The sequence below is a fragment of the Echiichthys vipera genome (genome assembly GCF_963691815.1).
Source record: "Echiichthys vipera genome assembly, chromosome: 1".
Taxonomy (NCBI): Eukaryota; Metazoa; Chordata; class Actinopteri; order Perciformes; family Trachinidae; genus Echiichthys; species Echiichthys vipera.
Window position 1 is genome coordinate 19,671,988 of NC_139826.1, and position 26,280 is coordinate 19,698,267.

Consider the following 26,280-nt stretch of genomic DNA (forward strand, 5'->3'; position numbering starts at 1 on the left):
CTCCTCAGTGTTGTTTTTGTAGAAAATACGCTGAATCTTGATTATTGCATAATTAGCACCTGTGATTTGTTGAACATTTTATCTTCAAATGTAACAGGTTTTAAAGTTTTAAAGTGCTGCCATATCCAGTGACCTGCTTTCAAACCTGCTGTCATAAGTTTAAATAAAAGTTGCCAGTTGGAAACCATGGACCATTTCAAACAGGGGATGAATTAATAAACTTCAAAAGCCCAACACGGCACTGATGCCTAATGTAATGCACTGGATATTCTGGAGAGTTTTTGAGCAAAATGTTTTAGCTATGATAGTGGCATGACTCTATGGATGGCAGTGTCGGTCGTTCGATGACTGGAGGGACTGTTAACATCTTTGGTTTAGAGTTAAAAAGGCTTGACAATTGCAATCACATCTGACTTTCACTTTAGCCATTAACCAAAGTATTTGACAAATACCTGAAAGATTAATAAGATTCCCGTCGGCCTCAGCTGTAGCTCAACGTTAGCGTGCTAACATGTAAAACTAAGATGGTGAACATTAAACCTTTTAAACCGCATGTTATCTTTGTAAGTGTGAGCATATTAGCATGCTGACGTTCATATTTGCCACCATAATTGTTATCATTGTCATATTCTATCACCTTAGCTGTGCTTGTTTCTACTATTCTGCTGTATCGACTGCCATAACATATAAGTCATATTCACATTACTATAGATATTATTGTAGTTACTGTTACTTTTGTGGTTGCTTGCATCTCTAGAAGTATGTCTGTCTCTCTGTCTTTGTCTCTCTCTGTCCATCTGTCTGTCTTTTCTATCTTTCTCTCTCCCTTTCTTCCTCCCCAACCGGTCAAGACGGATGTCTGTCCTCCACAGAGCTGGGTCTGTCCGACGTTCCTGCCTGTTTATAGGGAAGGTTTCCGTTGCCACCGTACTCTATGGGGGAATTGATGGGTCTCTGTAAATCATAAATAAATCATAGAGTGTGGTCTTTACCTACCCCTTATGTAAAGTGTCTTGGGGTAAATTCTGATTTGGCACTGTAAATAAAGTTGAATTGAATTAAATTGAATTAGCATTTAGCTCCAAGCACCGCTCTCCAGAGTACAGAGCCTTTAGCTGTGGACTCTTTCATCATCCAACACTGATGATCAAACATGAAAGAGCAAATGTCGAGTGAGCCAGTCATTATGGTGAATGAAGCACCGACAAAAACGCTTATCACACCACTACTGCCTACTAATGACATCAATTATTTGGAGTCCAAAATAGTGATTTTTGTGTCCATAGTAGAGTTCTGATGTTCAGAAACCGTAGAATGCCGTAACTGACCAACCAGAATCGAGTATTCAACAAAGCTATTAAATAATATATAATATAAAAGAGTTTTCCAAGTTGTAATTTCTGCAGACATAGTAACAGATAACTGATCTTGCATGTCAATACAACTGCTTAATTTCACTATAAATAAATAAAAAATCCCTTCTTGATTAAATCATTATCAAGGGTTGGTTCAGTCATGAGACATTAGATGTCCGTTCATATGATCCAGAGCTGTGCTGCATATACACCACAGCGCTTTTGTTGCACTGGGACTGTGGTTTTCAACCCGGTCACAAGATGATTCAGCTGTGGGCACAAGTGAGATTTATCCAATCACAAGATGTGCAACAATATTTCTCAAAATGTTAGTTGTATTCTACAGTAACAGTTAGTGTTGTATTCTTGTTGTAACATATGACCCTTGAATATACATCTAGCAGGAAGAACAGCTCTCTGACAGCTGAAAACAGCTCACTCACTGACAGAAAGCAGACATGTAGGTAACAGGGAGCATTTTCAGCAGCATTATTGTCTCTGAACACTCACAATAAAAGCTCACAGTCGAGGCGTACTCTCACTAATGACACTTAAATGTCCTCATTGTGGACGCTCACAGTGAGTAGGTCATGTTATAGACGAGCTACAGCTTTAACCAGCAAATATATATATAATTATACAGTACAGCAAAATCTGGAGTCATTTTTGTAAGAAGCTTTTACTTCTGTATCAAAAAAGACAAACTGGATGTGACATCCGATAGCTGCCAGTTTAATATTAATATTTATATAAATCACAATGCTAATTTTGAAAGTTGAATATTTTCAGCAAGAGGAACTTGAGGGAAGCGGCATTGGCTTAAATATTTTTCACCAGGACCCCATGAGCTGCTCCATGACTCAAAACAAAAAACACAGAGGAGGAATAAAAGCCATGACAGGATCATGTGTTGAAATAATAAGATGAGATATTTCAGACATAATCTAAGTTAGATAAGAGGGAAAGAAAATACCATAAAGAGTTAGAAAGAAAATAAGCGTGAAAATGTATGTCCTAAAATTTTCCTTTCTCTAAAGAAAGCAAATTCCCACTGCAAGGAGCCAGATCTTGCCTTTGAGCGATACACCACCCAAAATTATTGCTTTAGTACGAAACACTGAAAAACTCAAAGGTGGCAGTAGGCTCATGAAATTGGCTTCCAATAGTTTTAGTGGAGAAACTTCTCAGATCACTATTTTCCATGGATTGTACAAAAAATGGACGTAGCCTCTACGTCGGGCTCCGTTCGTACTATCCTAAGGGAGTTGCCATCTTGTCAGACTTTGACTCTGCCTCATTTCCTCTTACCAAAAAAGGGCATGTTTGTGACGTTGGGGAGAGGGAGATATGTCCATCTGGCTAATGTATACCTCTGAGGAGAAGTGAAAGCCAAGGGCTAGCTGTCACTAAAGAAGCTGCGCCCCTAATCATTCATAAACTTTAACCTCCGATAAAATAAAAACTAGCCTTGTATGAAAAAATTCACCCCCCTCAGTGTTGTCATGGAGATATGACCTAAACATACAGACTAGGAAGGTTTTTTGTACCAGGCCTTAAACAGGTTTATTTATGCTCTGAAAACAGCCTGTGTAACATGTTGGTCAATGAGAAACTGCTCTATTATGAAACCTGCCCCTAGTGGCCACTCAAGACACTGCAGCTTTTGGCACTTCCTTATTGGATCAACCAGGAAGTCGCTGTGGTGGGGGCTTGGTATTTTGCATAGGTATATGATATTCAGTACTGTCGCTGACAGCGGCCATTTCAAGCAGTATAAATGTTACGTGCGGATGGATCACAAACGACATACCACTCTGAGGATTGGTAACTTGTAATGGGGGCCATAAACAGCCAGGGGGTCCGTTTATGCTGACATCATTAGCTACTTTTCTTTTTTTCAGCGCCACTCTACAGGTGAGAGCGGAGGTGTCGGTGAAGCCTAACAAAGCAGACAGCTAGCAGCTACTGTTAGCTTTCTGTGACAGCAGCACTCAAAGTAGCCCCTTATTATTGGTTTGGTTTGGTTTGGTTTCATTTATTGTCCACAATGTGGAAATTTGTCTTTTGTCTCATAAAAGCAACAAGCAGGACGGCAACAACAACAGCAACACTTACACGCAAACATCCTCAGGGCAAAAAGCAGGACAGCAGTGGCAATAGGAATAAAAACGCATCCACGGGACATGGTGTTTAGTGCTCCAATGGCAATCGGGATGAAGGAATTTTTAAAAATATTACGATTTGCCCTTGGTACCTTGTATCGTCTACCAGAGGGAAGAAGTTCAAACTCCCTATTGTGTGGATGAGAGGGATGGTTTACTATTTTGACAGCTTTTTTCTTAAGCACTTCCACGTACATACAACTTAATTGTTTTTGAGGCTAGGTTTACTATTCTCTGCAGCTTGCTTCTTCCTTTTATGTTTAGATTACCGTACCACATTGCCATGTTAAAAGTTAAAATGCTCTCTATCAGGTTCTTATAAACTGTTTCCATAATAAGCTTGCTCACTCTTAAGGAGTTGAGCTTGCGTAGTAGGTTGTGAACTACCTCTACAATTTGTCCCTTAATTATAAGGGGATGCACAGGATCCTTTTCATAAAGGACAAGTTCCTGTGTTTTTGTTTTTTATATATATATATATAAAACACACACACACACACACACACACACACATATATATATATATATATATATATATATATGTGTGTGTGTGTGTGTGTTATATATATTATGCAGAACTTTGTCTTAAAATAATGTAAACGGGGGAGTTATTTAAAAAAAACAAAAAACCTGGAAAGTTGTCATGAGTTGTGCAATTAGCTAAAGAGACCAAAACCGTTTTTGTACCAGGCTGTAAACAACAGACACAACTAACCATCTCAACCTGTTATATTATAAAATAAAAGACATGGGAATCTCATTTTTTTCCTTATTCTGATTTATTTATTATTTTATTTATTTTTTCTCTGTTTCTCTGTGCACATTACAGCAGTATATTGGTCAAGCACTGCATACTGTTAAGATGAGAACAAGAGTTTGTTTGAGAAAAAAGCAGCAAAAACAGAAGAGGGATACAATTCAGGTTTGTTAGAAAAGGGCAAATGTGTTGAGGGAGTGAGAAAACAGGTAAATATGTTTCTGAGTGAAGAAATGTTTGGTGAGGTAAGAGCAGCAGTATGTCCGCTGATCAGACAGCTGCTTGTTTCCACTTCTCTCTTATCTCTGACCGCACCCTGTGTGTGTGTGTGTGTGTGTGTGTGTGTGTGTGTGTGTTGTGTGTGTGTGTGTGTGTGTGTGTGTGTGTGTGTGTGTGTGTGTGTGTGTGTGTGTGTGTGTGTGTGTGTGTGTGTGTGTGTGTGTGTGTGTGTTCACTTAATCTATTTATTTTATGGATCTCTTATTTTCCACTATTAATGTTGTGAATGTCTCAAGTGTTTCATGTTTCTTTGGCTCCTTTGATGATTGGTCAACTTTTCTCACCAACAAGTTCTCATGTTCTGTATGTGATATATTACAAAATATGACATTCGCTGTTTAACAGTTTAGGCACCAAAATGACTTGGTAACTTTAGAAAAAAGGCTGTGAACATTGATCACCAGTTGTCTTGTGTTTTGGGACCCACACACCTCTCCACGCTGATGTGGGACTCCTATACTTCATCACTTGATTTCCGTCTTAATTTCAACATTAATACATACATGGATTGTATAGGAATTGCAGTGCATTACTTTTCATAGGTACATGTACAAACAGGGAATGAGTCTGCTTGTTGAGGCCTGAAGCTCTTGAATAAATCCATACATAAATATATGTTATGTATGGATTTGATGCCTGCACGCTGACGACTGAAACATTGTCTTTCAAATTAACTAAAGTCTGAAACTGATGTTTTCACTAATGCATGCTATTTTGTGTCAGTACCACAGTGGTTAATAAAGCTTTTAGACAAAAATAATCACAAGGTTTCTGTTTTTCCCATAGTGAGATCTGAATAAACAAGAGCATCAAGTTGGAGAAGTAAAAACTACATGAATGTAGTGACATACTGTATGTAGTATATGAGGAAAGGATGAGAGGGAACCAGACAGGACAACGTGATCAGAAAGGAAGGAAATATAAAGGACAGTAAGGGAAGACAAAGAGGAGGGATCATTCAATAAAGAAGAAGGGAGGGAAGAAGAGAGGAAGTGGAGTAAAGAGGTGACAGGAAGTGACAGTGGGTGGAGAAGAAAAATGGGAGGAGGAGCAACAAGAGAGGGGGAAAAAGGATGTGGGGAGTTTTCCTGTTTTTCTATCCAACATGCTTAGCTTTATGCTGATGTATCACACACACACACACACACACACACACACACACACACACACACACACACACACACACACACACACACACACACACACACACACACACACACACAGGATGTGTCTGGAACTGACATCCTGCCAGCAATAGAACAGCTGACTGTGACATCTTCCCATGTGTGTGTGTGTGTGTGTGTGTGTGTGTGTGTGCCAGGAATATGGGGTCATGCTGATACGCGTCTTACAATGTGGGTGTGTATTTGTGAGGACCGAGTTGAATTTTAGACCTTTGATGAGGTTAACAGTTGAAGTTAAGGTTTGATTTTAAAAATGTAGTTGTGAATGTTAAAACTTAATGAAAGCGTAATTCTGTTGTAAAATCATCCCAGGGTCTTTTTCGGCAAATTTGGTCATCAAATAAGTCATTGAGACCATTTTTTTCCCGTGTGTATGAACAACTAACGAGGAAATCCGGTAGAGTCACTACAACACAGGCAGTGGCCAGCTGTTAGCTAACACTGATTAGCTTGGGGCAGCACGGTGAAGGCATTTAAACGTCTTTTTTAACCACTAACAACAATCTATAAATGCAACATTAACATAATACCACTTTATACAATTACTGTAATACGGCTAACATGTTAGCCATTGTTGCTCATTTACACATCCACCTGACATGGAGCATTAGCATCCATTTGGAGTCATGTTTGTGTCATGATGATGAAATTAAGTCCAACATTCACTCTTTGAGCTCTGTTTGTGGTCGATCTGCACTCTTTTGCCACTGAAAACTATTGCTATGAGAGCAATGAGAGTGAACGAAAACAGTAAAGGCGTGGGCTGAAAAACCAAAACAATGAAACAGATGCTAAAAGGAACTTCAGAGTTAGGTGATCCTTCTGTATTGGATCATCCCTACGAGCCTACGAGTCACTTAATTCATCATTTGTGTAAAAAGTATTCATCAGTGTTTTAGGGAATGCATTGTATTGGTGAGGGTCCTCACAAGTATGGAAGAACAGATGTGTGGTTGTGTGTTTAGTGGATTTGGGCTTACAAAACAATAACACAAAACATAACTGAATATTATAATGAAGAAGCAGCACACAAATCAGTAGTTGCAGCATCCATTTCAGGGAAAAAGTAAATTGTTACCACAGCTAATTAAGCCTTATATAGGATTTTTTGGGCAGTCTTTCAAGCCTTTTATTAGACAGGACAGGGAAAAGGGATGAGAGAGAGAGGGGCAGACATGCAGCAAAGGGCCGCAGGTTCGACTCTGACCTCTGACCTTGAGGACCAGCATGTTTACATTGGGGGGGCTCCTCTAACCACTCAGCCATCGGCCGCCCCAGGATCACACTATTTTAACTAATTATAATAATCCTACATCATAACTTCTACTACTGTTACTGCAAAGTATAACATAAGTTACAGGAATGGAGATTTAAGGTGTGTGACTCTAAAAAAACATTACAGTATTTTGTTTTGGTCACAGTCAGTATTTAAACTGCACTACAGTGACCACTGGAATGTGTGTGTGTGTTTGTGTGTGTGTCAGCGCAGTAAGGCTGATGCAGTTTTAGGAGCGAGAGCAGGAGATCGAAAAAGATCTTGATGAATACTTACAGTGTCTAACTACAACCTGCTATTGTGGTCTATATAAGACCTGTTGGCTCAAGGACACACACACACACACACACACACACACACACACACACACACACACACACACACACACACACACACACACACACACACACACACACACACACACACACACACACACACACACACACACACACACACACACACACACACACACACACACACACACACACATACACACAGTCTAGTTGGACTCCTGTGGCTCTCGTCCACAGCCATCAGTCAAGTTTAGGAGTCTGGAGACAGAAGCAACTCCCCCAACACACACAGCTGGACAAGGCCGCCATTGAGCTCCAGTAGCCTTTTAGAAACATTTATTTTATAGTAACTGCAGTGAAAAATCAGCTAACTACAGCGGCCTTTTGAGAAACAGCCAAACATGTCTTCTAAGGAAACCGTTACAGAAATCATAATATTATATGTAACAGCTGTGGTTCATGTGCTCACTGACTGAAGGGGGAGTCATGCGTCTTATTTTTGGGATCGTAGTCTAGCCAAGAGTGTTTTGGCCTTTATGAACACAAGAACGAACACTAACAGACTTTAAACGCACTCACTGTTTCCACAAACCACTGAAGTCGCTCATCTACAGACAAGAACAAAACACATCCTTCCTGTTAAAGACAGGGAGAAAGTGTGTATGTGTATGTATGTGTGTGTGTGTGTGTGTGTGTGTGTGTGTGTGTGTGTGTGTGTGTGTGTGTGTGTGTGTGTGTGTGTGTGTGTGTGTGTGTGTGTGTGTGTGTGTGTGTGTGTGTGTGTGTGTGTGTGTGTGTGTGTGTGTGTGTGTCAGATGACATTTTTAGATTCCAAGGACAGGGTGTGTTTCCTCTCTTGCTTTCTATTGTTCCTGCAGCAGCGGTGATCCTCGGGGAGCAGAGCAACCACCAGGACATTTAAAGCAGCAGCCAATGGCAGGGCAGGACAGAGGGGCCCTGGGGCTGATGGGAAATAAAGTCTGTCCTCTTTTGCTTTCCTGTCTCTAAGGAGAAGTACCATCGGTCCTCGTGAGAAGGTTGTGTGCCATGGAGGGCCAACAGTCTGAGGTTAAGATGTGTGTGTGAGTCAGTGAAATCAGTGAATGTGCTCTCTGGTCGAGATGAAACCCTCCAGACTCTTTGCACACACATGGTTCACACACAGCTTGTCCCTATCGTGGTCGCGGGGGTCTGGAGCCGATCCCAGCTGACAGTGGCCGTGAGGCGGCGTACACCCTGGACAGGACGCCAGTCTATCGCAGGGCACATAGAGACAAAAAGAGACAGACAACCACTCACACACCTATGGGCAATTTAGAGTCATCAATTAACCTAACACGTGTATGTTCTTGGACTGGGAGGAAGCCGGAGAAACCCAGAGAAAACCCGGAGAACATGCAAACTCCACACAGAAGCCTGGGCTCGAACCAGCAACACCCCTCTTCTTGTGAGGCAACAGTGCTAACCTTCACACTATCTACCCATCAGCGGGACTGGTACAGAAGTCTTTGCTGCCACCTGCAGGGCTGCCCGTGCTCAAGCTGTCCTACAAAGTACATGAATAAATAGAGTTGGTCCACGCGGCTCAGTGCTCATTTCAAACTAAAAGCTGAAGCTGATGAGTGTGCAGTAAAGAGCGAACATGAGGTCTGAGAACTATTGGAAACATTTGATATACACATTTATTGACCCCTTGGAATGACTTCTGTGTGATCCCTTAATCATCAGGTCAAAATGTGTACTCTGTGTGTGTCAACTCTGTGTGTGTTATAGGAGCACAGGGACACAAATAAGTACAGATACAAAGAGAAATACAAAAAACAACATAAAAACAAATGCAAACTATACAAGAGTAATTAAACTTTATTATATACATACAGTACGTGTTGTACTCAAAGTGCTGAGCAGTAAACTAAGATGGTGAACATGGTAAGCATTATACCTGCTGTTAGCATTTAGCTCAAAGCACCACTTGCCTTTATGCTAGGACTGGTCCTAATGAGGCACAAGCCTATTTTCTAAAGTTTTCTTGAGACATATTTTGATGTTGATGCGATCTGTGTTTTTTCTTAGTTAAAATACATAATGCCTCAACTTTTCAATTCTTTTATGAATAGCAGAGGAGGAATAATAAGTGTAAACTTCCTCCTACTCCTTTTCGGACAGATTTAATGTTTTCATAAGAAATCCGTGTTTAAAAGAAATGTATCATTGAGTTTGCGTATAGGTTGTTCATTTCATTTCATTTATTTGTTATTTTTGTCATTTGCTTACATATTTGAAAAAATATAAAGAAAGAAAAAACTGCTATAGATATTCTTTGTTTTTTTCCTCAAGATGGATTTTGAGGCCTTGCACACCAGAGGAAACACACACAGACTTTTGCATGGTTTACCTGATTACAGTGGAGATCAACATTAGAGAACTAATAAATACTTTTTCTTAAATACTGTTGTTTTTTAGTGTCCATAACTTTAAGGAATATCAGCTGTGGCTATAGCACTGCTGTACTAGCGTGTTTTTTTAAATAACCAAGGCACTTCAAGAAAAACCTTTATTTTGTGGAAAAAGACAGAAATATAGAACAGTAACCATTGTGTCAGAAGAGATGATTTAAACTATGTTTTCTTAGGGCTATAGGATTAAAAAATGAATAAGAAGTGTAGAGGTCATTGCTTTGAATGACTCCAGCACATCTGCGCCCACAGGACATCACTAGTTTCTCACACTGCTCTGGTTTGATCTTGGTCCATTCATTCAGTCTCTTCCACAGTTCGGTGACTGTAGTGGGTTGTCAAGGCTTTTCCAGTGATTCTTTATGGGATTAAGATCTGGACTCTGGGCTGGCCATTTCATTGTTTCAATATTCTTGGCTTCACCCGTTACCTGTTTTGCAGTGTGACGGGTCAGTGTCTTGCATGAAAATTACAGCTGATTGGGAGACAGTTGCAGTGGAGGTATTGTATGTTGCTGAAGGAGGTTCACATAAACATTTGCATTCACCTGCCATGTAGCTGCACAAGAGGCCCAACTCCTGCTGCAGAAAACATCCCCCAAACCATGACACTTCCTCTTCCATATAGAACTGACTTCTTTACACACTTTTGTCCTTCCTCAGTCCTACCCAAACATGTTTCCCATCAGACCCAAATAAACTGAACGTCCTCTCATCACTGAAGTGCACTCTGGACCAGTTCTCCTCTGTCCACACAACATGCTCCTCAGCAAAGGCAAGTTTCGCCTTTTTATTCTTTCTGCTGATGAGAGGTTTTGTCACTGCAGAGTGGGCTTTCACTCCAAATTGTCTTAAACAACGAGACACTGTGTGCTGAGACAGATCATTGCCCTGCTCAGCACTGAACTGGCGAGCAACTCTAGCTGCAGTGTTAAACCAATTCCCCATTGAGTCTTCTCATAATCCTGTCCACTCAGGCACTTGTTTTACGTGGACGGCCGGCCTTTTTTAGGAACTTAAATTAATCTGTGTCCTTGTAAAGTTTCAATATTCTTGAAATCACAGACTGGGAACGCCCAACCTCTCTGATGGCTGAGAGGGTCATCCCTTTGGCCTTCATCTGGACAACCCGCTGTCTCAAGGTTTCAGTCGCCTTAGAGCGGCTGCCATCTTGCAAAGTAACCAAGAGAGCTGACAGATAAACAGGGTGTGTCCAACAATGAAGTCAATTGTCACCACAATCCAGATTAACACCAATAACTGGGAGGGATCTGAAAGTGCTCTCTAATTTTGCTCACTCTTTTTCACAAAATAACGTTTTTGTTGAAGTGCCTTGGTTATTTAAAATAACACGCTAGTACAGCAGCGGATATTATATAACATGATGAATACGGATGAACAAAAAACATTATTTCAGAATAAATCAAGTATGTATTAGTTGTTCTCTAATTGTGATCTCCACTGTAGATGGCTTCTCATACCTGTGAGGGAGTACAGGCCGTGCTTGATTGACAGCTCCCTCACTCTCCTGTTAGCCTATCAGGGCACAACAAACATGTCCTTGCATGAAAACATACATCCAAATAGAAAACCGTACTCCTCATTGACACTCACATTTTAACATATTAAATGTTTTGTATCCCCATCTTCAAAGATTAAATGTACACATTATGTGCATGAATCCTCAATCTTTCATTTATTAACTTTCAATTTCTCATTGCTACACTATCTTATGTGAAAAATCAATATTTCCACCTGAGAATGACTATACATTTTATTTTTTAATGGCATCCTTTATATTGTATTTCTATATTACTGTTTTGATGTGCCTGTGTGTAATGCTGCTGTTATACTGCAATTTCCAAGGTTGGGATCAATAAAGTATTTCTATTCTATTCTCATAATAAAAATAGTTCTGAATAAAATAGATTTTTTACCAAGTGGTTCAGTGGTTGTGGAGAGGTCTACCAAATTAAAAATTAAATTAAAACTATTTCAAAATCAGTGGGACAAAAAAAAAAAACGAACATCGTGGCTTTGGGAAATAACACGAGCTATAAAATCGATAACTGTCATGTCACATCAAAACTGCTGGTAACCTCCCTTTCAAACAGGACGCTGTAATATAATTGTCCCTAATGTGTAATTTATTCAACTTCTATAAACAATGTGAGGGACAACAAATGTATGAGCAGTAAGACTTAAAAAGCTGAGGCAGCACTGGTTGTTTTAAAAGAAACACACGTTTTCAGTCGTCTCATTATTTAAAAAAATGTATTTGTATGTACTTACATACTGGTGTCAAAACAGTATGCACCAAAAATGTCACATTGACTCACAATTACAAAGAAAAAGCATTTTCTTTTCTTCAATTACAAGTATTGAAAAAACTATGTACAGAAAAAAAAATGGGCATGGTGACAGGATGATACACTAGAAACAAACGTACAGTCACACAATGGTTTAAATCAGGCTTCTGAAAATAGAGGAAAAATCTGAACAGCTACACTGTCTTGGTGCTCTGATAAATTGTATTTTCCACTCAAAGGAAGCTTGTGCATCCTCTCCACTGCCCAGCGTCTATTCAGTGTGCTCACAAAAATGACTTATTCTTTTAAATAACTGCCAATAAATGGTTCATTGAAGATGAAAAATGTTTAACATCTGAGTGGAAATACATTTTACTTAAAACACGTCCTACCTAAATATTATCTTAAAAAGGTGTTATAATGGGAGCAGGGCATAGACGGGGAGAGTAACTGGGGTGGAGGAAGGTCGTCATGGAGACAAGCCGTTTGTGCACAAGGTTTCAAAACACCAGCTCTCTCCGGATGGACACAAGATACATCAAAAGCAGTATTTGATGTCTCTGAGTGTTACCCTGCTATCAGATCTTACAGATGAAAAGTACACTAGCTCCAAAATCCCTGGCATCCTTTCTCCGTGTGGAAATGTACAGATTTTGATCAAGATGAGAAAAAAAAAACAAGGAATGAAAAGAAAAAGGCGTGATGATGGTGATGCATTATTTGTGACTGGGCTCTTATGTGACCAGCAAGACTGGAAAATCTCATTTGTGAATGGGTGCGAATAGGGAACATGTATAAACAATAGCAACTGGATTAGCCCCCCTACCCCTTCAGTCCGCCCCACTGGCGTCAAACTATGACGATGAGCGAACTCAGGGAGGGACGAGAGGAACCTAAAACAGGGCCACACTGGACAAGCACGCACTCATCTTGATTCTTCAACTACAAAAGACAATTACATCCTCTCATTCAATCACCTTTTCTACAGTTCCCTTTACGCAATGCAAATCTATCTGCAGACGCTTCAGGTCCTGTCCCTTGGTTCAGTTAATTTGAGGATGTGAAAAGGTGCCTATGACAGGAATTCATGGTTAAATGGCACTTTGCGATACAATGAATGCCTTGTAATTTGGGCACAACACACGAGAAGTGTTGTGCGATTCCATATTGGAAACATAATGTGCACGTTTCATATTGCAATACTGCAATGCAAATGCATGTCACACTGTAAAATGTGATCAGCAATCAGACACAGGTCGCTAGGAGAGCTAGCCTCAAACTGCCACTGAAACAAAACTGTGAAACCGCCATTATTTGGGAAAAGATTAACAATAACAGAATGCAGTGCATGTCTGGTTCGTTCAGCATCTTCCTTCTAGTTAAAAATACTTGGAAAATTGATGTACTATTCAGCATGCCTGTGAGCCTGCCTCTTCTGAATTTAAGAAGTAAAAGTGTGTCCAGCTTCTTTTCAGTGAGACCGAATAAAAAGAAACAACTGGGGGGCGGGGGGTGTTAATGAATCAGCCTAAAACAACAAAAAACTACACCGGCGATCTTAGTTCAGCTGATCTTTGAGCATACGTATAGCAACAGTAATTGTTGTTTTAGGGTGAGTTATTGTTTGTGAGGTACGGATTAAATTTAACAGAATGTGTCTCTGGTGTATCTGGGGTGGCCTGGGCCAGCGGCTCCCTCTGGGACAGTTTCTCTTTGCCTTTAATCACTTTTAGCCTTTTTGCTGTTGTTTCCGTTCTTCTCCGGCTCGGCGCCCCCTGCCTCCTCCTGGTGCTTCCTCTTCTTCATGTCGTCTGGGCAATGGGATGGGTGTGGCCGGAGGGTGACGATGATGCAGGTCATGTTGTCACACCCTGTCCCATCTCCAGATGTGTCGGGGGCCAAACAGTGGTCCAACAGCTGTCAGGAGGACATATGGGATTTAAAACTAACATGTATATTATTATACTATCCTTTATTATCTCTCTCTCTATATATATATATATACACACTGTATTATATACTATAATACTATATTATCCTTTGATCGTTCTACTTATTAGCGCCGTTTGCTCCAAGTAGCGCTGTGATTGGATAAGTCTGGGGAGCTCTGCGGCGTTGATTCTGCGCAGCGCTGGAAGTAAGTTTCTGTCCTTAGGTTAAACAGATCCACTAATAACTCTTTTTTTGGTTTGGGTTTTGCATTCATTAAGTGACATCCTGTAAACAGCGTTTCCAGATTACTTTCATGCTCCCCACTCCGCGGAAGTGGCGTTTGACCCAGAAATAGAATAAACCAGGAAGCAACGTTGCTGAAAATAATAACACTAGAGCGTTACCTTTAAACCGAGGGAGGACTTTGCCATGGCATGTAACATCACTACCAAGAAGACCCGTTTCTGTCGTAACTCTGTCCGAAAATCGTCCGTTTTCCCACATGCTGTGTTTTTGTCAAAGGGGAACTGGAAAATGAAGCTGCATTCAGATCAGCTGTATGTTGGCGGAGCGCCACCTACTGTACCGGAGGTCGAGTTACTCCGTCATTTTCCCAATCAACCCCTTTCATGTATACGCGGGGAACTTCAATAATCGATTACCTTAACCGAGGTAAAGCCATTTTCAGGTTACTGATTTGCATGAAAATGAACTGATAGACTACTGTGGGCACTACGCCACTCTTCTGTTACCAGCGTTTAACAGTTAATTATTAATATAACTAGTTACTATAAATGCAAGACAAACAAATGCAATGTAGTTTTTTGGAAAATAAGCATTTTTAGAAGAATATCTGAGTTCAAGCATATTCCTAACCGTGAAAACGTGACAGATATAATTAGGTTTCCCACAAACTTTCAAGACCTTGTACAAACCCTGTATTTTAAATCAACATGGCTAATTGGGATAAACAGTTAGGCCTCATACAGTCAGGTTTAGTTTTAGCTTGTTCATCACATGTAATTTACCATCAGTGGACGGGACACTGCAGTCAACAAGTAAATTGTATCTTACTTCTCTCCACCATGGTCTCTGCTTTTATTTAATCTTTTGGTGTTCATTATGTCCATTTGTAATTGTGATGGTAACAGAAACTCTGACAAATCGATAAATGGTGGTAAATATTCCCTCACCTCTTCCACTATGCATGAGAGGAGGTTGACTTGGCCACTCTCGTCTGTTTTGTTGATCCTCTCGCTGATGAAGTCCACCACCTCCTGGCTGCTCAACACATTCCTGCGCAGAACACATGTAGGAACAGGGCTTATGGACAAGTGACGAATTAAAATGAACATCAACCTCATGTACTAAAATAGTGACTACAATTAACTTTCATATTTAAATCGACAGTTAATCATGAATCCTAATGAAAAGATTAGGGGGATAAACTGCCAAAGACAACTCAAACTCACCAGATGCCGTCGCAAGCAATAACCATGAAGTCGTGGTCCCCGTTAAGCGTCAGAACTTTGACGTCTGGCATGGCAGAAATCATCTGCTCCTCTGGAGGCAGAGCCTTGTTCCTCTTATAGAAGTGGTCACCTGAGAGCCACAGTCCAAGTGAGAAACATTTCACACAATTTGAGCCACAAAATAGAAAATAATAATTTTTTAATCAAAAAATCATACATACCGATAGCTCTGGAGAGGTTTAGTCCACCGTTGACACGTCCATCCACAGTCACTTTCCCACCAGCGTTTTTAATGCGAGCTAGTTCCACCTCGTCCTCTGGCTTGTGGTCATACGACATGTCGACGGCTTTGCCTACATGACAGGGTCGGAGCTCATACATTTAATACAACATTACAGCAAAGACTTGAGTCTTCCATGATAAATAATCAATATTGTGGTAATTATTTGCCTTTTTATCAGGGCACAAGATGACACGGTGGATATTAAGACTCTAAAGAGTCCTCAGTAAGTGTTGTTCTGCTCTGTGAGGTGTAATGTAGGCTGCATCCTGTAGGGGGCGCTAGCTCTTGTGTTTAGCTGCACTGCTGTAGCTGTTCAGTCCTGATGACTGGAAGGAGAACATCCCTGACTCCTATCTGTGACCCGCAGGGGGAGATAGAGGTATCAAACAGTCAAAAACAGAGGGCCTGTTCTCAGCGGGTGGTAACATCCGCCCCGATGATCAGATCACAGTGTAGTGAGTATCTCAGTACGTCTGTTCACAGCAGGCTGCATCTCCACCATTGACTGTATAAAAAAATGGATGCAGAATCTCCATCGAGGTCCGTTGATCCGCAACTTGATCAAATCATATTCGCCTACGGGAGTCGCTATCTTGTCAGACTGTGACTCCACCTCATTTCCTCTTACCAAAAAGGGGCATTGATGTGACGACGTTGGGCGTATACCTCCGAAGCAAAGTGAGGGTCAGTGCCTCAATTATTCATAAACTTTAACCTCCAATAAAATAAAAACTAGCCTGGTACAAAAATAATCACCCCCTCAGTGTTGTCATGGAGATATGACCTAAACATACAGATTAGATGACTACTTAAATAGGTGTACATTTGCTGTGAAAACGGCCTGTTTAACTCCGGGTCAACTAGAATTTGCTCTATTATGAAACCTGCCTCTATGGACCACTTGACAAACTGCATTTTTGGTCCTCTCGTACGCGTTTATTACATGTGTTTACAGACAATGCGGGGAAGTGAAATCCGATCCCAGGTGGTCACTGCAGACGCATGTGGAGACACATTCTGCAGCAGGTGTGAACAAATGTACTGAGAGCGGATCACTGATCTGAATCTGCTGATCCTGTGCGGTGCTGATGTTATTATAACGCCATACTCTAGGCCACTTCTCCCTCTCCATTATGAATCCTTGTTGCATGTTTCCAGCATCGTGACAAAAGAGTCTGACGTCATCGTTTTGCACTGTGCGACTGAAGAACATGCCGGCATCAATAAAGACAATTGCTAAGCTCCGAGGCATTTGATTCTGGATGCGATTCCAATTTGTCACTGATTCTCAACTTGAACAAGTTCTCATCCCTGGTTATAGGTATGTGGTTGAAGACCCTTAGTCAAAGTAAATCTGCAATAAAAAACTTGGACCTACCACGCTCAGACACCACGCAGCGAGAGTCTCCAGCATTGGCCACGATCAGCTGCTTTCCTCGGATCAGAGCCACGACAGCTGTGGTGCCGCTGTCTGAGCCAGGCTGCATATACACAAATATGGGAGATATGACACACAACCCAACATTAAAAGACAAGCCCCCCCTTTTCTCCATGCTATATAATTTGAATCATTTTCAAAAGTAATTACACCCCATGACTGAAATGAACTGCTTAAAAGCTTCCAGACATTTTGTTGCTGAGAAAGGACATCTAGGCAGCTACCAATGCTTCCTCCAGTTACACGTTATCACAAATGACTAAACTTGGCTTCATAACTGGAAATTACTGCTGAGCTCTTTATGTGGCTAATAATGAACTTCAGCTAACTTGGCCCCACACCAAAAAGTAACTAGAATCTTTTGGGATCACAGGGACAGCCTATATCCCCAACATAAGACACAATATGTTGCCTATGCTGCATGTAAGAATTAGTATCACCGCTGAGTTGTTGATTTGTCAGTTGCATTCGATTCAATCAGACATCCCCTTCGTACACACCTCCTCCTTGCCGTCCATTCCAGGTAGAGACATTTCCTCCTCCTCTTCTTCCTCTTCAGAGTCTTCTCCCTCCTCTGTATCCTCCTCCTCTTCAATCTCACTGCTGTCACCATCTTCCTCTTCACTGCCATCCTAATCAAATAAAATATATATATGTTCACAATTCTACAATTACAAGGCATTCATTCTTTTCAAAGCCACCAGAGTGAGTGAGCGTTCACAGCCAAACATGCCTGGTCTGCGGCTCTCACCTCTTCATCACTGCCCTCCTCTTCTTCTCCCTCCTCAGACTCCTCGCTGTCGTCAAAAAACCTGGACTTGGAATCCCCTGCATCCTTGGGGGACAAAGAGGAACAGGAGGGACCTGCGTCTCCCTCTGCTTTCCCAGCCTTTTCTTCTCCATTGGAGCTTCCTGTCTCTCCACAGTCAGCTGCTGTAGAGGAGAAACGAGGGCAACATGAGGAGTTGGGGGTGAGGAATAGCGGGCGATAAGTGTAGAGGACAGTAAAGGAGAGGACGCTGTGCTTATTCCCTATTGTCATGAAGATTTTTCTACTCACATTTTTATTTCCAAGATACATTTTTCAGTATTTGAGCAGGCAGAACCCCCCCCCCCCCCCCCCCCCATTTTCACATAAAATGATTTCAATATTTAAATTAGAACATTAACCACAGAAGTTTTTTAATGTTATATCATCTTTTTTAAGACAAAAATAGAGGCAAGACTCCTGGCTCCATACCTGCACTGCTTCCGTCACCTCCTCCTGTTCTCCGACAGGCTCGCAGCTTAGACCCGCATGCTGGTCCTTCGACTTCTTTCACCTTCCCATTGCTCTCCTCTTCCACCTCTCCATTGACACCCGCCTTCTGTCCTTTGTCACCTTTCCCTTTGTCTCCCGGGGCCTCAGGGAGCGAGCAGGATGCCTTCTTAGCAGCCGCACTAAGAACAAAGCACAAAAAGGGAAAGAGCCACATGAGGCTTAAACTTTTAAATGCTATTTAAAACAAAAATCAAATGAAACTTGGACTCTCTTCAGTTGTTCTTATTAAAAGGTCTACAAATCCCAATTTCACTGAACCCGGAAACACATATATTACATACAAACACGTACAAAGCTTTAAATATGAAAAATATAAAACATTGCGATTTGCTGGCATCATTATATCCTTGATGTGATTTCTATTCCAATGGATTGTTGAGACGGATGATCAGCTTTATGTGTAGATCAATGTGCAATCATTTATGTAGAGCCAGAAGGGCAGGGCTGTTTAAAAGTCTGTGATTACCATATAGACAGACTTGCATTAGGTCAACATTGAATGGTTTTCCATAAAGTTACATTTCCAGGAAGTTCACGATCCCAATTCACAGGCTCTTTAAGCCTCAAAATACTTCATTATAACATTAGGGTTAGTGCTTGTATGAGATGTCAGATAAAAAGTGTGTCAGCCCACCTGATGGCAGCTGCATGCTTGACAGCATTGAGGTTCTGGCCATAGCGGACCAGCAGCTCCTCTATGGTCATTGTGGCTTCCTCGTGGAGCAGAGCGGCCTCCTCTGTTTCCACTGAAAGGAGGACAGAAACATTTAGATGTTGTCATTATTATTACGATTAGCCATGCGGTTTTCAATCTGCTGCACATGCACTTCAGCATGCCATGTCTTATTCTCATGTAAGTCCACAACTAACAATTATTTTTATTATCAATAAATGTATCAATTATTTTCTTGAGTGATCGATTAGTAATCTGGTTCAGAAAATTGGTCAGTGTTTCCAAACGACCAAAATGACGTCCTCAAATGTCTTGTTTTGTCCACAGCCCAGATATACGCAGTTTACTGTCATAGGAGTAAAGACACCAGAAATATTGACATTTGAGACGGTAAAGTAAACTTTTACTTTTTATGACTCAAAACGATTACTTGAATAGCAAATTGGTTGTTGATTAACAGTTGACAACGAATAGATTTATCCGCTAACTGTCCCAGCTCTATTTGTGTTTTATTTTCATGGCTTTGATTGAGTTTGTGGAATTTCTAATTTAATAATTACGGTCATTCTTTTCTTGGTTTATTGCATTTTGCTGCGTGCCAACACTCTCAATCCTCCATTACCATACATCATGAACAAGCTTAGATCCTTACAACTCACATCGACATATCATTGTCATGGGTGTACTTACAATCATCCTCCTCTGAAACCTTTTGAACGGGTGGCTCCTCAGTGGGCCGTCCAGCAATCTGGACCAGCTCCTTAATGACATCCTCTGTGGTCATTCTGCTGTCGATGGCCAAGAAGGCGTCCTCCAGAGCCTGGAAACAGCATGCAAAAAGGCTCGTCAGTAAAAGTAAAGCAATACAGAGTTTAAGATGGATGACATCCGTGTTGGAGTCTGTGCAGAGTATATTTTAATCATGCCATGACTTCTACAGCTTCTCACCCTTTGCAGTTTGCCATCCTTGTAAGTCTTCTGCTCCTTGATAATGTAGGGAAGGTACTTTGAACAGTATAGAGCCACCTCTTCACCTAAATGGGAACAGCGGGTTGTATAAATACCCAGGATAGGTGTGTGTACACATAGTATTCAGAGAGGTATGTAAAACAAACAATATCAGGGGAAAATGTCAGAAACACTTGATAAAAATGGATGTATTGCGATCTAAAAATCATGGGGGAAGAGAACATTTGTGTCTTAATGCGGTTTGTGATGCCAAAGAAACTGTTAAACAATTTGTGGGTAGTGTGTGTGTTGTGCATCGCAAATATTAGGATGAGGTTAAGATTTGTCACAAAATACAGTTTAAGTTAGGGTTTTAATACTGTTAAGAACCAGTGTATCCTTATATATATATATATATATATATATATATATATATATATATAGAAGATTGTGTGTGCATTGTGTGTGTTTTACCTCCATGTCCATCATACACAGAGAACATGGCTGTCTCCTCATCAAAATCTGGGATACAATTGTGAGCGTCCTGCGGCAAAATAAAAACATCACATTACAGACAACATGTTAGTTGGTGCAAATGATGGCAATCAGAATTGTTTTTTTCTGGTAAAAATAAAATAAAAAACAACTTGTACCTTTAAGCAAAGATAGTCAAAAGAGATAATATTTAAAACTAAAACACATTAACTTCACTCAATATCATATAATTTAAATACATATTGGTCAACTCACTTTCATCAATCACCAAAAACTTTGTATGTTGGTGAGCATTGTGTTATAATCTCAGGTCCATACATGCGGTTTAACTTAATTACTGACGTGCTGTTATTTAGAAATACATTGTGCCAGTTATTATTCTGTTGAGAGCTGGTGAGTGATTCCTAATAAGATGATTTTCTCTCTAGAAATATCTTAACCGAATGAGCTAAAGACACTTACAGTTTAGCTAAGAGCTAAAAAAAAAAAAAGAAGAAAAAAAGTTCTGCTCCTGAATGTTGTGGGAGGGTGATTACAATGCAAGTGCTAAGTGCACCCAAAACACCCTGAGGATGAATCATGGATCTGATCCATCACCTTAGCTAATTTAAGAGCGTGATGAACTTTGAGTTACTGTGGAAAGATACAAACCAGACCCATACAAACAAACCTACAGAAAAACCCACATCCCTTTACCCCGCCATTTACAACAAGTCAAGACACATTTTCTGTCCCTGTGTTCAAGAAGCTACAACATGGTTGTCTTTGATGCGATCATTCATTGTTTCTCACCTCCATGGAGACGCGCCAGCCCTGCATGGCAGAATAGCCGAAGCTCATGTTGCTGTTGCCGCCATCGGAAGAGGTCTTGGCCGTGTTGGGTTGCGACAGATAAGCCCCCATGGTTGACTTGTTTCTATGGCTTTAGACCTGCAGATGTGACGATAGGGAGGAAAAATCACATTTTAGCAACACGAAAAGAGACACACCAGTTAATTTGTGTCTCTCCAACTGCGTTAAATAGACGTGCTAGCCGGCTAACGTTAGCACCACCACAACACAAAGTAGACGCGTCGCTAGCTAACAGGAGCTAACCGGCTACACCTCCAGTCTTCGCCTTCGCCCCGGCGGGCACGCGGCTGCGCCGCTGTAGAGCAAATTAAACATTTAAGTTACCTTTTCTGACACAGCAGGTGAGCTTATAACCGGGTCACAGAGAGGGAGAGAGCTTCACATAGAAAGAACTGCACGTGTGAAGCAGAAGCCGCTCGCTCTCAACACAGACAGAGGCAGGAGCTGTGGAGGAGCAGAGCGCGCATGTCCCTTTCCTTTCAACAAGGGGGCGTGCCACAACGTGCGTCTAACGTGATGACGTCGCGTCCCTTTTTTGAAATTTTGTTTTACTTTTGAGTCAATTATTTTGCAACACTGACCCAGGAGCTTTATTCTATAATTGTTTTTATTCAGCTACCTTTGGGACTCGAAGGTCACATTATGTGTTTTGTAAACTGAAATATCACAATTTAATGTAGAAATGTAATTTTGTATTTTGAACATGAGGCATATATTATTGAAGCTATTGTTAAATGTTGAATATGGAGAATGAGCAGAACACCGCCATCTAGTGCCTCAAGATCATAGTCGCAACAACAAAAATACAGTAGTCTACAGGAGACCGGAGTCTGTTTGAGCCCATCCCCTCCGTCAAATCGCACAATAAAAACAAGTATTGCAGAGTAGTTTGACTGACAGTTACTGCTGTTACAGCTAAGTGAACATGAAAGTTAGCTTACCGATCATGGATGAACGTAGCCATCAGGGTGTGTGTTTTAATGCTGTTGAACTCCTTTATATCAGTCCATGGAGTGATTGCTTGGCCTATATTGACTCTGGTTAATGTCCGTCTCTGGTCACTCTGCTGCTGGGACAAATAATCAGGTGCAGGATCGGCAAACTCCATCTCACCAGTGCCAGCCCACAGTAGCTGCACCTAACAACAGACAACCCTGGCAACCAGCAACTCCCAACGCTATTGGCTGGTACCATGGAAACAGAACGTGACAGAAAGTCATTGTCAAAACCGTCAAAAAATGTGTAAAAATTAATTCAGATTAAATATATTTTTTTATTGAAAAGCAATACTTTTGTTGTGTACCCCTCAAAACGCCCTGTCAGTGTATTATTTAAAAAATATATATATAGCTTTTATGATTCTACATATTTAACCTTTAACTTAAAGATTGTAATTTTTTGCACAGATGTAAACTATCACCAATTTCATTGCTTTCCAAATTGAAAGTCTCAAATTAATGAACTTATTTATCAAAAAGTATTAAAACTGTCAAACTCTTTAATTTAATTAGAGAATAAATAGTTTTGAGATATATATATATATATATATATATATATATAAGTTCATTAATTTGAGACTTTCAATTTGGAAAACAATGAAATTGGTATGTATATATAAATCAAAATTGAACAAATGTATTTTCAGACTTCACATTTTTCCCATTTTAGATTCAAATTGTTAGAGCCATTTTTGGTTATGTGTATTTGTGTTTATTATATGTGTTTATTTCCTGGAGGCCGCAGTAGGGGGCGCTCTGCACTGTGGGGTGTAGGAAGCGTTAAATACAGCCACAGGTAATCTCTGAGCAGGTGTGCAGCTGACAAAGAAAACAGTTTTTTGACCGTCGTGGTCGCCTTTTGTGTCCTTTGTTTATGCGTTGTGGCAATTATGTGATCCTTTTTGTGTTGTGTGTATGCACAGTTTGGTAAGGCCGTATACCGTTAAGAGTGCAAGTCTGTAAATAAATGTTGATAATTGCAAAAGACATGTTGGATTCATTGGACCTGGAAGACCCGAAGTCCCCGTACAGCAGCCTCTCAGTGGCTTAGGTCCGTTTTGTTGTTTTTAAGCTTAAGAACAAGTCACTACACACATATCAAAAGAAATGGTTGAAATGGTGGACAAAATAATAATAAAATAATGTTTGGCAAATGTATTTCTGACTCAGAAAAGGGCTTCATATGAATCATAGAGTAGTCACATACACTGGGGAAAAGGAAGATGGTGAGAAGACTTTACATACCCCAGACCCTTAAAGTCATGATTTACTTATATAACAGTTAAGTGACACAGACTGTTGGCTGTTTAGGAAAAATACACAAGAAAGGTAAGCACAGTCAGTTATTCCATGTGCACTGCTTTGAAATGGGAAATATCTACGAAGTTGTGATTTATGGTGGCATGGTATGAGTTGCATATGGGCAAAAATGTATGTCCCCCCAACCCTGACATGAACGATCTGCACCCTGAGTAGTATTGCAGTACACACGCGGTACCACTCCGTACCAGGCGGTGGCGGTAGAGCACCACCTCCTTGTTTGACAACCGTCAAAAACATCACAACAAGAAGGAAAACGTCATCTATTCAACATGGCGCGGGAAACCCGGGAAGAAATGGAGATGGATGCCCGCGGAGAAGTGGACGGAGAGGCGGACAGTCTCGCTCCGTCGACCTTAAAACTGTATGAGGCGCAGTTCTTCGGCTTCACCCCGCAGACGTGTATGCTGCGGGTCTACAGCGCCTTCCAGGACTGCCTGTACGACATCTTACCCGTCGTCGAGAAGGTGTGTGTGAGGCAGCTGAGCAAAGGCGAGCCGGACGGGACCGAGGAGCTGCTCCGGGCCCGGGCCAGGGAGTGCAGCCGAAAGCTGCAGCAGTTCCTCGAGGAGCGGTTCAAGCAGCTGTCGGAGCGGATGGAGGCGCTGCTGCTGAACCGCTGCTTATCCGTGCCGCCTAACGTCCTCCTGCCCGAGGACCAGTCTCACAAGGACCACCCTAAACACACACAGGTGGGTCTAAACATGCACCTCACACTACCAGCCTGACAGGCCACTGTTTCATTCATAATGTCCTCTGATGGTGAACATTTGATCTGTAAACACACTCTCTATTAGAAAACTTCATGTTTGAAAACACTGAGGTAAGAGATGAGTTTCCTCTGTTTTTCAACTTCTCTGCAGTGTTGATGGATGATGACGCCTCATTCATGTGCTAATATCAGCGGAGGAATGTAGCTAAGTGTGAATATATATATATACTGAAGAACTGTACTTTTAATTTTTAGGTACTTTAAGTACAGAGTAGCATGAAGTACTTTACTTTTTACTCCACTACATATATTTGGTAACTTTAAGTTAAATTCAGATTATTAATACAAAATATTACCAACAAATGAAAAATCATTGTTTTAGATTAAGCTACATAGAAGTATATAAAGTAAATCAAATTAGCCCCACCGTATCAGCTGCAACATTGTGATATTTACATTGATCTATCAATAATTATAACAGGCAATTCTGTATAATGAGTACTTTTACCTTTTGTACTCCAACTTTTGTACTTTTACTCAAGTAACATTTTGAATGCAGGACTTTTACTTGTTACAGAGTATTTCTACACTGTGGTATTACTACTTTTACTAAAGTAAAAACTCTGAGTGCTTCTTCCACCACTGGCTGTTATGATTGATATTGGCTGATTTTAGCTCTTCACACATCTGTGTATAGGTGATTTTTTTATATTATAATGCGTTAATTGTCCAGCCCAACATGCTTAAAAAACACAAAATAAAAGCCATAGATATATTTGAGGTAAGTTTATAAACAGTGACATAGTTTGTCCACCAGAGCACTGACGCGTTTCTTTTCTACCGTAAAATGTTCCTCTCAGTACACACAAATACTTGAGAAGTAACAAGGAGGAAATCCCTAAAGTATGACAAAATAATCTTAACTCTTTTTTATTTTTTATATTTTATTTTTTTAAAAAAAATTTTTTTTTTTTCAGAGTGTTTGACATTTAGTCACATAATAACATTTTTTTGTCTTATCCACTGATGAAGATTCTGAAATGTGTCCGAAAGCATCAGGAGAAGCTCATCCTGTGTGAGATTATTAAGTTAAATATTGATATTGGCCTTACTGATAAAATATGAATGGTTTGATAACAATATGACACATTGTATTTGTTAGCCATTTAAAGCTGCCGTCATCACAAGTGGGTTATTTCTACTTCTGCATATGTTGATGAAAACAGGGATCTAATGTGTCTGTGTGTGGTTTGACTGTGATCCTGCTCCATCCAGGAGGTGCTGAGGCTCGAGTCGTCCCTTGTGGTCCTCCAGAGAGCCTACGAAGCTGAAGTCTGTGCCAGGCAGGCCCTGCTAGCTGAGCTGGAGGAGCAGAGGGAGGTGCAGAAGCAGCTGGATGGGATCCTGACATGGGTCAGAGAGCTCCAGGCGGCCTGGGTGAAGGAAGGTAACGGAAGCTTTCATGAAAGTTTCCGGCTGGTAATGGAGTCCGTAAAGAAGCTACAGGAGGCCGTGGCAGAGGTCTGCAACAAGGCGCCACATTGAACTGAACTTTGTGAAATGTTGTGACATTACTCTCTCCAAACTAGCCTGGTTTAAATATTTTTTTGCAGGTAATAAATCGCCAATGAATTAATGCTGTAAATATTGTAAAACAGTACGTTACTGTTCCTCAAGCGCTTCAAAACCTGGAAAAACTGTTATTTTTAATTTTGGCTGCTGTTTGTCATGAAGACAACATCATTCTCTGTGAAAAGAAAATGATG

The 26,280-nt window shown here is 40.8% G+C and overlaps 2 protein-coding genes across 2 annotated transcripts; one reads left to right on the forward strand and one right to left on the reverse strand.

Moving 5' to 3' along the window:
• Positions 1-12,083: 12,083 nt before the first annotated feature.
• ppm1g (protein phosphatase, Mg2+/Mn2+ dependent, 1G) lies at positions 12,084-21,916 on the reverse strand. The gene is made up of 14 exons (XM_083940318.1): positions 21,809-21,916; positions 21,425-21,562; positions 20,612-20,681; positions 20,138-20,223; positions 19,880-20,009; positions 19,151-19,262; positions 18,436-18,635; positions 17,947-18,128; positions 17,696-17,827; positions 17,136-17,238; positions 15,696-15,827; positions 15,475-15,604; positions 15,196-15,298; positions 12,084-13,987 (listed from the first exon to the last, which is right to left on the reverse strand). Exons 2-14 carry the CDS (start codon positions 21,533-21,535, stop codon positions 13,790-13,792), a joined length of 1,689 nt encoding a protein of 562 aa, XP_083796444.1. The 5' UTR covers positions 21,536-21,562; positions 21,809-21,916; the 3' UTR covers positions 12,084-13,789.
• Positions 21,917-24,074: 2,158 nt separating this feature from the next.
• mis12 (MIS12 kinetochore complex component) lies at positions 24,075-26,059 on the forward strand (the record flags this gene model as incomplete). The annotated part of the gene is made up of 2 exons (XM_083912730.1): positions 24,075-24,494; positions 25,790-26,059. The coding sequence occupies 2 exons, from the start codon at positions 24,075-24,077 to the stop codon at positions 26,057-26,059; spliced, it is 690 nt and encodes a 229-aa protein (XP_083768856.1).
• Between the last annotated feature and the right edge of the window lie 221 nt (positions 26,060-26,280).